The following is a 14,308-nucleotide window of genomic DNA, read 5'->3' as shown; positions in this document are numbered from 1 at the left end:
AGTCTTCAGGATTGATCTGCCAGCAGACTGGTTGATCTAGTATTTGTAATGTCAGAGAGACCACTGGCTCCAGCAGACACTCTCAGGTAAATATTTTGCAAGCAATATTCAATATAGCATCAAGGGGTTCTTCTCCAAAAAACAAAAACCGCCTCCAGGTGAATAGTCTAGCTCTCTAGCAGAAGAGGTACAGCCATCAATTTTTCAGAATGCTTGGATCCTGGTTCTTGGAGTTAGTTTGCGATTGATTTGCATGTGGGAAGAAAATGTTTAAAAAAAAAACAAGGCTTTAGTACGACAACAACTACAGGTTTTTCTGAAACTTTGGAAAATGAAATACACAATGAAAGGAAACACTGATAAGTTATTTCACTAAATAATGATGCACATGAGGTAGTTGGGATTCTGGGTAGGTTTCTTATCTATTTTATTCTTTTACTTCTTGTTTCAGTTTGTTGTGTGCATGATCTGTTTTGTGGCTGTCATGCTCTCCCTTCCCTCACCGTGGGGGAGGGGCCTCATGTTGTATATGACCACATTTTTCTATCACCAGACTCTGGTATGGTAAATGATGTCATCTAGAAAACATACATCGAGATCCATTCAATGTTATCTCAATTATTTTTAGTTTCATTATTATTTTAACCAAACTCACTAAACTCCACTGGCTCTGACATGAGTGATCACAGTCTTGTGTCATGTATCAGGGATGTTGGGAAATCTCCCAATTTCCTCTCTTAAAGGAAATTTCAAAAGTCTAATGATACAATCCACTAATCATTCTAATGATACTGAAATCGTGATGATCAATCCGGCCTCTTATAAAAGATTATGCTTTAGAGGAAACCCAACTCAATAAATAAAGTTAAAGGTGATATGAGAGTCACGTGTTCTACTATGACTACTCGGGTTCAAACGTTTCAATGCAGTAGATTGACTCAGAGGAAGTCCCTGCTTCCCTTTTGTGCATCCTTATGTGCAATCTCTGAGACAACTTTCAATTTTTTTTCAGACTGCTCTGAATTGCTTTATTTCTTATGGATGAGAAAGGAGGAGACAGAGAATATGTGCTGCTTTAATGAGGTGTACCTTCATGTACTGGGAAGCTGACTGGTGTGTTGAGGCCACGGTGCGTGACGGGTCAGTCTATTACTCCACTTCCAAAAGCACACTCCAGTTCAGAGGTTCTGTAGAGGCAGGCATGAATCTACCGTCCAGAGAGGAGTGTGAGGCGTGGGACCAGGCCCAAGTGGCCTTCTTCATGAGCAAGGTGAGCGTGAGAAATATAGAGAATGTATAATGTGTAAGGCACTGTCAGGAAAACAGTAAATGTACAGATGGTACCTTAAAACTGTGGTGTGGACTCAAAGACTAGCTTCTTTACTTGTGACCTTACTAGGATTTAAGACTTTTGAATGGAAAGATTTCATACCTTGCCCAAATGAAAAATTGCAGATTTAAAGAAATATTTTTTACATGTACATGGTGCGGTATGTGCATTATTAGAATTTCAATTTATAGCCTCATTTTAATAATATTATGACATTCAATTTCTCATGGTTAAGGAACTACGATAACAAAAAGAAACGTGCCAAATAATGAAAAACATTTGATCCGTGCAGCCAGCTCCACCTGTAAATTCCTCAAACAACATAAAGTGTTTTTATCGCCCACAGAACCAAATGCATGAGTGTGTTTCCACTGTAAACAGACTGAGAATTAATGGGCACAGACTTCTGGTGAGTTGATCCCTCTCATTTTCTTCCCTGGCCTGAATGTTCCACGCTACAGTTGATTGTGTTACAGTTGTGTCAAATACTCCCTTCATATCATATCAGGTCATATCTGGATTGTGGTTTTGTTTGATTTAGTATTCTAATCAAATCAAAACTGGAAAAATCTTCACGAGCAAACACTTGCTGTGATCATGTTGTTAAAGCAGCAGAATAATTAAAGCTTATACAGCTATTTTACATGAACAAGAACATGAAATGTAATATGGATATAAGGTATAAGGTATAAGGTTTGAAAGTATTTAAGAGTTTCCCAGATATGAAACATGACTCAAACGGGACGCATTACGTTCCACATGAATGCACTCTGTAGCCCTGCTGATGTGGAAGTGAAGGTAATGATTGCAACTTCTGCTTTGAAGTCACTTCAACATCTCACTGCCTTGGCTACATATTTCGCCATAAACATTGAGTGTGCAATTGCTCATCAATTCTGTGAAAGAGACTAACTTGGTAAGTCTAGAAATCCAGAACAATGTTCTGTGTTCAGTGATAAGTGTGTGTGAACAAGCTGTGTTCACTCAGAAAATTATCCAATCTCTTCCGGTGATGTGGGGCAGAGTGTGTAAAGAGGATTTCTTGGTGCACTGAGATGAATCAGGACTTTGCACATGTAACTCACAAGTGGAACGACTCCCCAATTTTACTGAGCGCTGTATTACATTATTTTACTATAATAGTCTTAATAATAGTCGCCTTTACACGTGATGATAAGAATCTGTCCTTTGGGTGAAAAATTAAAGAAACAATTATTATCTATTATCAGTATTTACTCACCCTGAGCTGATTCCATTTCGATTGGATATCTGCATATGCACTAGGGACTTTGATAAACTCCACATTCATTTAGAATTCACCACACACACACACACACACACACAAACCATCCGTTTCTTGCAAGCTTATTACCCCAAAATATGTTCAATGAGGATTTAAGACCAGATTAAACCAAATACCAAAGCGCCTTTGGTTGAATACATGAATACAGACGTGTATTGATTGATCCCTTACCTGCAGGTCCAGCCAGTACACCTCTGCCTTATTTAGTTCAAGTGTGTACCAACAGATATATTGTACACACACACACACTCCTTCAGTTGGTCTTGGTGTTCCTTCAGCCTGGGGAAATGAATATTTAAACTCACCTAATTTAATGGACTTATTAGCTGTATTTGATTGGTATGCATGTGATGGTGGAGACTTAGGGACTAAAGGATGGTTGTTAAAATGTTTCAAGGATTTCCTCACCATTATCCCACCTGTAAACAGGTCTTTACACATGAGACCTTGTAGCTCTATCGACTTCCACTTCCTCTTACGTCTATTACCCCGGTGAATCTTACTTCCTGAAAGCACAGCTAATGCAGTATGTCTCTGCATTATCACCTACTGTATGTCCTTAGTTGGTGGTTCTCAAACTGAGGTATGTGCACCATGTGAGGTACGTGATGTTAGTACGTTTTTGAGTTCTGTTTCAGTGCTGCACAAACAATCAGCGTCAGTAGATCAGGCAGCAGAGATGCAACCGAAAATGAAAGAGTCATTTATAGTTTTGTGTTTGGCTCATTTGTAAATCCTCTGAGCAGAGAGGGCCTGAATGTCCTCCAGTTTCCTTTGCATATTCATGAAGTGTACAAGTGAAGTATAATGAAGGTCATAATATTGAAGAACAAACAGGCTCGAGTGATGCAGATCAAACCTACAAGACAATATAAGACAAAGTAAGTCTGTGTCCCGTTTGGGCAGCGGTGACACTGTAGATACATTTATCCCATCCGGTCAGTCCAGATAGAGACGGTTCTGTGTGTGACAGCAACAGCGCAGAGAACTCTCAGTAAGTAAAGGACAGCCTGTACGTGCTACAATAGAATTAATACCACAGGGTTCATTTGTCAGATTAAAACGGAGCAGGTTTCCATGCAATAGTTGTACAGATGAGATAAAAACATGATTTCCCCGCAGAGACTTGGAGTTAATTACAGAGCCTCGCTGGTCTTTGTACCTGTGCATGATAAATGAGCAGCATCATGTGTATGTCCTGAAGTTTCTCACAGGCACTTCAGCCCAGACGCACCTCCTTGAAATACAGAAATAAACAAATAAGTTCTAAAGTTCTGCATACTTATATAGGAGTAAGAATTGAAGTTTCCATGTGGTTTGTCACATTACGATTGAGGGAATCTACTCTGTAATACAAAGGAGGTGCGCTGCTTGGAGGAGCTGTTGTGTCTCATTTGAACAAGCACAGACACACCTATAAATAATTCAGTGTGGGAGCAGTGCCTCTGTATACTATTAGATTTTTTATTCTATGGCAAAAGGGCTAAATCTGATTCCTCTTCTACTGTATGTTTTCCCGCACAAAGATCAAAAGTGTTTATGACTAGGCAATGTTTGTTTCCATGAAGGAGGTCAATCCTTTCATATTTGGTGATGTCCTTCTCTGATTTGCACCTGATTGAATCACAAGCGTTCTCTCCTCTTTGTTTTTGTAAAGGAGTAGAACCTCCCTCTGCTGCATCTATTCAGACACTAAGAGCTGCAAGAGGAATCCCCTCCCTGCGAAATCTATAACATAACTCACAGGCAGCTTTGGTAAACTGCCATATAATCTACCATAGGCATCTAAACAGTACTTCATTGCACTTGTTTCACAGGGGAATCTGCAGATAAAGGCTCTCCATACATTATTCATTTGAAAACTAACAGGGCACTGTAGAGCCCTACCTCATTAATTACTGTACATTTACTTCTTATCACCACTTTCTCTTTATTTATCAAGATTAAAATGTTGCATCTTGAATATATGATTTAACTTCACAAACATTTATGGTCGTGGCTCGTCATTACAATTATTTGGCAACAAAAATGTTTTAAATGGAAGAGAGACGGAGTGCTGGACGACCTGGAGCAATGAATTTTGAATGAAGAGGAGAATACATAATTTATCGGGATATGTTGCATATTTTATGGTAATCATTTCCCCTCAGTTTTACAATCACAACTGCCTTATCGCAAAACGGGCATTTAAATGCAAACAAACAACAAAGCAGTGGGTAGTCTGATAAACTTTAAATTCGTTAATAATCTATAAAACTATGGTTTGGATGTTGCATCTGCGGTTATCTGAGGAAGCTCTCGATTGGACCGGCTGCAGTTTTAATTCATAAAGCAAAAGGAGGAATGATGGTGTGCTGTTGTCCTTCCGAAAAGTTTCAGCTGTAAAGCACATTTGTTAACATCACACTCAACCCACAACTTCCCCATGAAGGTGCTATAATATGTGCCCCCAAAATAGTGCAGAGGTTGAAGTGGGAATATAATATATGAAACCATGTGAGTTACACTTCCTTCCACCAGCCACAAAAGAGATCAGCCTCCCTCCTCTCTGCTTTACTTTACACAGAATTTAAAATGCAGAGTTATAAATGCATAAATGAGAATGTTGTAATGCCCCTCAGTGAGGTGCTGCCACCTGCTGATAGATCAGAGGTGATGCATATCCATACTACATTTGTGTGCAGCATTGATACAAAAGCATTGATACAAGTTTTCAGTGAACATCTTTATTTTTCTGTGTGTTTTACAGAATCTGTCAGACGGTGACATGAACAAATTTAGTCTTATCCACCAGCCGTAAGTTATTCTCTCATATCATCCTTCCCTCCTTCCTCTCCTTTCATTTCTCCCTCGCTCCTTTCTCCCTTCTGCCCTGTTTGTCAATATATGTGTGTGTGTGTGTGTGTGTGTGTGTGTGTGTGTGTGTGTGTGTGTGTGTGTGTGTGTGTGTGTTTGTGTGTGTGTTGGATGTTTCTGCCTGCCTGCCCTCACCTGCATATTTGTACACGTGTGTGTTCTTGTTTGTGAGCCCCTGTTCACATGCCTCATGTATATGGGTCTGTGTGTACATGTGCAGTGTGTGAGTGCCATTCAGCCATTTCATCACACTGAAAACACTGAAAACACTGCATTGAAAGACCCAATTTATTGATTTATCTTTTATCTTTTTGGAGCTCAGTCATTGCTGTTTTCATTAGTTCCTGTTCCATTTGATCGGTCATCATACACTCTGTGTTATTGCTGTGACATGCCATCTATTTTTGGCACTTTATTACTGCACTTCTATAAATGTAAACTCAGTGTGTAGAGTTTCAATATTTAGGATTAGAGGAAGGTAAAACTATAAACCTGCGTTACATGATCTTCTTTCCAAAGATAGCTTGTTAGTCAGTGACACCACAAAATGAAGTAGATATGTGTACATACATCAAAGCCGCAGCACTGACTTAGCTTTGAAATGTTATTTATGCACCATGAGAAAGTAGGATGAGCCGTTACAAATCCATTTTCCACTCGCTGTCATTGCCTGAAGCAAAGCAAACGTGTTGCCAGCTGAGAAGCTTCCATCTGTCTGTGATGTGCTCAGCTCCATAGAAGATGAGGCGGAGTTGTGACAGAAGAGTTGTGACAGGAATGGCGAGTTTTAATATAGTTTATATAGAACGAACTCGTGAGAAGGCAGTGCATACCTCTGCCAAGGCTGAATGGAAGTAGATAGCTTCAAACCTTTGATTCTTTAAAAAGGCCTTTGAAGTCACTGAAAGTTGGAATTTTTACAAATGTCCTGCTTCCTTAATGGGAAACACAAAAAAAGTACTTGAGTTCCTGAAAAAGATTTGTTGTGTTGAAGGAGCTGCAGCGGTTTCCAAAGTTATTCTGTCAGCCCCAGCCTCCAATTCACACTTCCATTTGAAATCAAAAAGTAATTTCTATTTATTTATTTAATGAATTTTTTTCTACCACCCACGTTGCGTGCAGTATGGGAGAGTCTCAGCTTCCTGGTCACTCCTCATCTCCTTGTTGGCCTCGTGACAGTGATAAGAGCAGAAGTTTGTTGTTTGAAAAAGTCCCCCCGGTGACCACAGGCAGTACCGGATCAGCCTGTGGCAAGTCTCAGAGGAAAAGCTGCAGGTTTATTTTAAATGCAGCCTGAAGAATACAGGTTAGGGAGACACAGCGAAGAGCTTGTCCCACAGGCCTCCAACAGTGACCTCATTCAAGTGATGTACGGTTAGAGTCACATCACTGTCAAAACGACAGTGTATGGAAGGGCGATAGTCTTCATACGAGGGTACGCATGCTAATGGAAGGAAGTCTTGAGTGAGACAAGAAAGAAGTGGTGCAACAGGTTTGTTGAAAGTCATTGAAATGTGAATGTACGTGTGTGCGTGTGTGTGGGAGTGTGTGTGTGTGTGGGGGGGTGGGGGGGGGGGGGGGGTAGGGGGTTGTGGGTGTGTGTGGTGAGGAGTGGAAAAGAGAAGTGATTTTTCTTACAGACGTGGTTTGTACGTGTTCCCTCCCCCAATGACAAAGATGTGACTCATTGCCGAACAGAGTTCACTTGCAATCGAACATTGAAGCAGTACGGACTTAATGCATGAGAGGAATAATGCCCAAAAAATGTGATTTGTTGGATCAAACATGAATATGGATACTTTAGGTAAATTTGCTGCTCCTGCTGCTGCAAAGATTCGGTAAGCTTTCCTGTTTTATTGATGTCGGTTGATGACATGCAAAGACTTACTTTGAAAAACATAATTAGTATTAGTAGTATTTTAATTTTGATGATGTAATAAATTGTAACTTTGACCCTGAATTTGTTGAAAAAGTCCAAAACCTGATCATAAAATTTGTTGCTTTGAATACTATTTCAAAATGTGTTTCTCTCGCAAATCCTGTCAATATTCGTCTTTACAAGTTGAAGTACGAGATCAAATATCAGCACAGAACCCTCCAAAATAATAAAACTTTAACATACATTGAAGTTTCTGCAATTGCACAGATTTCTCAATAATAAATGTGTTTTTCAGGCAGCTCCAGAAAATCGTACAGGACATCAAGAAGAATGATGGCGGCTTACTGAATAAAATAAGACGGTCAGTCTCTAGGCTTTCAATATTTTACAGAATTTTGGATGGAAGATGGCACATTAAGATTACATATACAATAATATTAATGTATCAATTAGAATTTGTGATATCTGAGAAGTTTGAAGTCTCCTGTGAAAATGCATCTGTGGAAAATGTCAATTCCTCTTTCACAACTACTGGAGAGACAGAACAGTCCACAAACTAAAAATAAGCTCAAACAGATGGCTGTATGTCTCACTTTCCTGAATCGAAAACACTCAAGGCACATGAGGATAGACATCGTAATGACTCCAGTGCTATTGAATCACATTTGTTCTGTGGCTGTCTGATTAATTCCATGAGATACATTAAATAAATGAAAAAGTAATATAGATATAGTTCTTCCAGAAAGATTCCTACCATATGTGCACCGTAACTGTTTCTGTTGTTAATCTCTTTCTCTATGGCAGACTGAAAAGCAAACCAATTCCAAAAGTGCCTGCAAGAGATTACAGAGGTAACCATCACTGCGTCTCCCTCACTGTTTCAAGATGAATGAAGCACAAAATTAACTATGCATGATGAATTTCGGTCAGAATGGCGGCAAAGCAAAGGTCACAGACGAGCGTTATCTTAAAGTTTCACACACGTGTCTCACACATTTTTTTGAATCATTTTGGCAGTTTTACTATGAATTGAGTTTCATTCATCACTTAAAAAGCTCCACCACAACTAGACAAAACTACACAATTCAGCTTGTCAAAAACTGTATTCTACTTCTATTCTGTGGTTATTTGTATTTTTTGTATTTATATAGAACTTAATAGACTTCCTCAACATTTCTTTAACTCTCAGAATTTCCTTAAACTCAAGTATTAGGTCTTATCTAAACTTTCTTAAACACATGTATCAACGTGCCACGTGCCATGGATGCCTGAGAGGCTACACGGTTTCAGTTCAACTGCAAACAGCACAGCAGCTGATCATAATAAGCACATCCACAGTCAACACCAACTGTCCTGTGCAGAGTAAACATGGAGTAAATGGTGTGATCCCTTCAGTATTGCAGCTTATTTCGCAAGTTTCCAGGTGTTGGGATGAAAAAGATAGTATTTTGTCACACTGAAATTGCTTTTGTGTGCGTGTGTTGTTGGTGAGGAGACACGGTCCACAAGTTTCCTCAGCAATGACGCAAATCTGCACCGAAAAAAGACTTGTTGAGAAACGAATGCAGTAGGCACATGTTGCGTTTTCTTTATGCTTTCTTCCTCGTCGTCATCAAATTCCATTATCTGAATTTACAGGCAATGATGAAGAGAGCGATGACCAATTCTCAGAAGCTGAATATGTAAGTTGTGAATAATCGCTGAAGGAATTCTCACAGATCAATTTTTCTGATATAAATGATTTAAAATGCATGTTTGATGTTACTGCTTCAGGATAATGACGCTTATGAACAGCCGCTTGAAGAGCAAGATGGCAACTATGAGCCCCCACCTACTCAAAAAGACTTTACCTCAACTTCTTCCTCCTTCTTAAGGGGAGAGTACCTTGGTGAGAACACACAGAATTAGCCACATGACTTCATGACATGATAAAAAACTTCTAATAATCCAACAGATTTCACCTGATTCACATTTTTTTAATTTAACTTTGCAGTCTGCACTCTTTTCCTGCGGTTGTTTACTTGACTTTCCGACCCTCTCAACACACACACACACACACACACACACACACAAACAGACACACACACCACACACCACACACCACCGAACCAAAACCATAACATTGAGCACATAATGTGGCTTCTGTTATTCTATGCAAAGTAATATCTAAATCTAATGCAAATCATAATGTCCTTTTTCTGCTTCTGCTTCTCCTTTCCAGACAGCTGCCATAACCGGCGGCCAGAACAGCCACCCAGGAAACCGTTCCGCCCAGCCAGGGTGACAAAACCATTGCCCCCCAAGCCCACCCAGCAGGGGAGCGATGAGGTAATACACCTGTGATGTCCAGTGTGCTCGTTAGGTCAAGTCACACTGATTGGTTACTTCCGACACATTCACTGGGCTGACATAACTGCATGACACCCTTGGGAATTACACCGTATCCTGTGCATTGGTTAACCCTTCAAAGGAGTGTGAGCTCTTCTAGTAGACAATATTTTCTCTTTGTTGTCTTGTAGGACGATTACATCAATCCAGATGGTGAGGATGACTACATCGAACCTACAGAGAAGCCACTTGCTGGTAAGATACGTCAAAGTATAGAGCAGAAAACTGGTAATCCAGGGCAACAAGATATCTGTCAATCAGCATGCATGTACCATATCACAATACTGACTAATAATACAATAAAAATGAAAATAAGTATGGTTTCATGCTTCTTCTCAGATCCTGTGAGGCATGGTGGTACCAGAGGTGTGATGGTCCATCCCATGTTGTCTACACCTTTACCAGCGCGTCCAATTAGTCCTGGTAGAGGCCACGACACTATTTGATCATAAAGTTTACAAAGATAAGCATAGATAGATTCATAATGTTGGTTTTCTTTTCTTTTCTTTCAGATTGTTATGAGGTTCCTGACAAAGAGGTAGATTTTGTGCTTAGCAATTACAAGTGCTATTAATTCATCATTTGAAATCATGTGAAATTAATCTTTCTTTATGTAATCTTTAAAGGAGAACTCTCTTCCTGCAAGCAGGTCAGTATGCAATCACTGCCTATGTTTGTTGAGGAGTTGACATACAAACAGTATAAGAAAATATTGGAAATAAAATTGAAAAAACAAAAATATTGATGTCTTTGCACCTACATTGCAGGCTGTACCCAATCCTCACACAACAGTCCCATGCTTTACCACCGATACCCAGCCCCAGGTAGGACTGCTTCACCCAGAACATTTCATTTAGATGCCTCCAATCAGAGACTAACAACATTTGTTCTTTCAGGATGAATATGACATCATCTCCTGCCGTAAGTGATGATAAATTAGTAATTCACAGCAAACGCTCATTTTGCTTTAAAAATACACATTTAGGGGGAGGTTAACTAATTTGTGGTTTTGTGTATGACCAGCTACCAGAGCCCACAAGCGATGACGACTATGAGGTTTGCGATCCAGATGAGAGTGAGTAAACAAAACACTGTGAATGAGTGGAATTGTTAGTCAGAATCTGCTCCTGTGGATCATTCCAGCCTGTTGTGCCATCTAGAGGATAACCACTGGAATGAGAAAAATGTGTACCTCACAGCAGTAAAAATACAACTCTTGGCAACCACACTATCAACTTACACTGGCAGGTATGAGCACATACTTATCTTTGCATTCTGCATTCCTCTAGGCTCCCGTATGAAATCTAAAAAAGATCTTCCCCAGATTCCACCAAAGCCAATGCCAAGAGAGTAAGCATCACTCCAGTTATAACTTCCATTTACCTGAGACTGTTTCCTATACACATTTAATCTCATAATCCCATGTTTACCCCTCAGGAGGTCACCAAATCCAGCTATAAGACCGGTATGACTCTTGTTACAGACTCCGATTCATATGATCAGCTTATGTCAGTCAACATTGTATTATGTCCTTATGTTAATGATGGCAACGATTCAATGTGATTCTTATTGTAGAGGCCGGATGTTACACAGAAGGAATTTGAAAGTAAGTCTTTTTATTCATTCAGATATGTATGCATTATCAATCCAAGCAAAGTTTAGGCACATTTCATTTCCTGTGTTCAATGAATCTTTTAAACATTCATTTCCCATGATAAGTCTTGGCAATATGCAGTTTTCAATTCAGACTTTTAGAGCCCTGTGCTGGTCTAATTACATACTGTATAATGCAGATTGTACAAACCTTAAGCAACATGATTCAGCTAGAAGCCATTATCTTTTATAGAGTTCCTTAATCTCATTAAATCTGTACCAGTTGAAGGAAAAAGTAGATAAATTGGTTGGAAGAGCATTGGAACAAAGGGGTAGATTCTATAAAAATAAAAAAAGGGAGCACGAGGTCGATTTGTACAGTCTCCGCAGTATATATAAACCTACACCTACCTACAGCGTTTGTGCAATGTGTTTTCAGTTTATGAGTTGCTATATTGCAATTAAAGTAATTAGACTAAGCAATGTCTGGGTTTCCACAGGCCGATCGCTGCCCATCATACACAATGAGCAGAACCATGCTATAAAAACATTTTCATTGGACCTGAAACGACCAAAGTAAGAATGCGACAAAGCACAAAATGTCCCAACATACACGTTTTAATGCTACTGGAATGGTGGAAATTACCTTAAAGCATAGTTCTGTGCTGTGAATTTGCTGTAGAATGTGATAATAGTTACTTTTGCTGCCTCCTTTGCAGGATTCCTCTTCCACATGTGTTTAACTTGCCGAGTAAGTACAAGACTTCTTTTGTGTCTTTCCATTCCTTGGTCAGCGAAGGTCACACTACACAAGGACCCACTTTGTGAATAAATGCCTTTTAACATAGAAGAATAGAAGAATTATCACTTAACATATTGAATATCAGTGTCTCTTTCTCAGATCTCCCAGGGAAAACTGACAGAGGACGTTTCCCTGCAGAAAATGGGCTAATAGATGAAGACCAGGTTAAAACATTATAAAAAAAAATGAACACTTGATAAAATATGTGTATACAGAATATCCATAGTAATGTTTTTAAATCCCTGTGTTCTTAATTTCCTTTACTGCAGCAGGCAGATGTCTACAACAAACTATGGTATGCTGGTGCTTGTGACCGCAAGACTGCTGACGACGTCTTAAATCACATAAATAAAGTGAGGACCTTATTACCGTGAACCAAACACAACACTTATCTGAGCAGTTTGCAGCTTGTATAAATTTAATCTTTCTCTTTCCAGGATGGGGCGTATTTGGTGAGGAAGAGCTCCGGTCATGACACACATCAACCCTACACCTTAGTGGTGTTTTACAATGGCAAAGTGTACAACATTCCAATCCGCTTCCTCCAAACAATTCAGCAGTACGCTTTGGGAAAAGAGAAGAAAGGGGAGGAGGTAAAGGAAATGAGTTTTCAATCTAAGGTCTGTTATGGTCTATATGTGTTAATCTGCATTTGCTGACTTGACTGAACATCGGCTTTTCCTCAGCATTTCAACAGCGTCTCGCACATCATTGAGATCCACCAGAGGACCCCTCTTGTGCTGATCGACATTCAGAGCAACTGCAAGGATGCCATCAAGCTGTGCTACCCTGTGAGGCCCTAGATGACCCTCAGCCATGAAGGGTCATGAACAGTATTCCACACCACTGTAGTGACTGATGCTTTCTCTGGTATTTCATTAGTCCTGGAAACAGGATTGTATGTTGGGACTAATCACATACAGTATGCACGTGACAAATGAAAGGAAAACCCAACATTTAGTGTCTAAGGAAGGTGTTGGGCCACAAGGACAATTTTGTGTGAGCTATGACAGATCTACGGAACACTCCTGGAGCAATGGACGCCATTCTTCTAAAACACAATTCCTTATTTTGGTGCTTGATGGCACTGAAGTGTGCCGTCAAATACGTCAGCCCATAAATGTTCAATGGTAAATAAGTGAACTGATACCACCAGAGGATGTGATTTACATAATGTACATAATTATCTCACCATTCAGCAACAACTCATGAGCTATGGATGTAGACACTTCACTGTGGAACTTCTTACTGATTTCTTTTCCTCCTCATTTTGAAATTAAGGTCAACTGTGCCTGCTCAGCATTTTTGTACAGGCCATAGAACATGTTGGGATGTTAATTGCTAAATTGTATCATGCAGTGAAACTGTCTTGAAGCACCTGCGCACATTTCACCACTCATTTATTCTACTTTTTCCTTTAGCGTCACCCATCTGTAGCTGGCAATGCCGAGCCAAAATATCACCGACTCAGAGGACTTAAGTCATGTTTTATTAGGATTTTAATGCTCTCTCAGTAAACAAAGCAGTGTATTAAAATTAATGCATGAAAAAGTGTGGCTGTAGCATCAAGAAGCCCGTTTACAAATATGTTCTTGTACAGCAATATAGCTTATGGAATAGGAGTTTATCTGAAGGGGGGGCAAATCATTCAAGATTGTATATTTTGTTTTAATAAAATTATTTTTTCTCTCCGGTCTATATCTTAAGTCATTACAAAATGCAATTATAAATGGACAAACAATTTCATTTATTTTATGTTCAACAAGTAATGCTTTCATACTCATGCAGGATTTTCTGCATAACAAAATTTTACCAGGCACTTGGTGAACACAAATTCGTATTTTTACAGTACCTCTATCAGAACAATATACAATTAGAAATTTATTAGAAATCTTATCTATATTGAAAAAATATATATACTGTATGTACAGTGAGACTGACGTGTGCACACATGGGCCAAAGCTGGGATACATAGTGTATGTACACGATTTAGGCCCAGCGGTCCTAGACAGACAGAGACGAGCCACAGATCCTGAGGGAGCGTGGCTACTTGAGAACTTGTGTAGCATGATAGACAGTAGGACACTGATTGAGATTGTCAGAGGCTTCAGTCTGATAAGGTGAGGTAACAGGAAATGGAAACCCTCCTTTTCATAG

At 39.5% G+C, this 14,308-nt stretch overlaps 1 protein-coding gene across 4 annotated transcripts; it reads left to right on the top strand.

The window, feature by feature from the left end:
- Window positions 1–997: 997 nt before the first annotated feature.
- On the top strand, window positions 998–13,840 carry blnk (B cell linker). Of its 4 annotated transcripts, XM_076169271.1 has the most exons (24): window positions 998–1,270; window positions 1,677–1,739; window positions 5,383–5,429; window positions 7,664–7,729; window positions 8,173–8,219; window positions 9,007–9,050; window positions 9,142–9,256; window positions 9,590–9,696; window positions 9,888–9,951; window positions 10,096–10,179; window positions 10,269–10,294; window positions 10,383–10,405; window positions 10,524–10,580; window positions 10,653–10,677; window positions 10,780–10,831; window positions 11,046–11,106; window positions 11,194–11,221; window positions 11,332–11,362; window positions 11,850–11,925; window positions 12,069–12,100; window positions 12,251–12,315; window positions 12,421–12,504; window positions 12,589–12,744; window positions 12,838–13,840. In XM_076169271.1, exons 1-24 carry the CDS (start codon window positions 1,079–1,081, stop codon window positions 12,952–12,954), a joined length of 1,662 nt encoding a protein of 553 aa, XP_076025386.1. In that variant the 5' UTR covers window positions 998–1,078; the 3' UTR covers window positions 12,955–13,840. The 4 variants fall into 4 exon arrangements, with proteins under 4 accessions (XP_076025386.1, XP_076025387.1, XP_076025388.1 ...); XM_076169272.1 differs by lacking the exon at window positions 1,677–1,739; XM_076169273.1 differs by lacking the exons at window positions 998–1,270; window positions 1,677–1,739 and adding an exon at window positions 3,172–3,216.
- Window positions 13,841–14,308: the final 468 nt, after the last annotated feature.

This window comes from Genypterus blacodes, unplaced genomic scaffold, assembly GCF_046128005.1.
Source record: "Genypterus blacodes isolate CSIRO-AG114 ecotype Tasmania unplaced genomic scaffold, CSIRO-AGI_Gbla_v1 ptg000195l_1, whole genome shotgun sequence".
NCBI classification, from domain to species: domain Eukaryota; kingdom Metazoa; phylum Chordata; class Actinopteri; order Ophidiiformes; family Ophidiidae; genus Genypterus; species Genypterus blacodes.
Note: the sequence above shows the minus strand (reverse complement) of the source record. Positions and strands in the feature narration are given on the sequence as shown.

What these genes read in the sequence shown, in the direction of transcription:
- blnk (XM_076169271.1), top strand. Translation starts at nt 1,079, where the DNA reads ATGAGGTGTACCTTCATGTACTGGGAAGCTGACTGGTGTGTTGAGGCC. An exon ending in TGGCCTTCTTCATGAGCAAG is followed by an intron (nt 1,271 to 1,676) that starts GTGAGCGTGAGA and finishes TATCGCCCACAG; the next exon opens with AACCAAATGCATGAGTGTGT. An exon ending in TACACAGAAGGAATTTGAAA is followed by an intron (nt 11,363 to 11,849) that starts GTAAGTCTTTTT and finishes GGGTTTCCACAG; the next exon opens with GCCGATCGCTGCCCATCATA.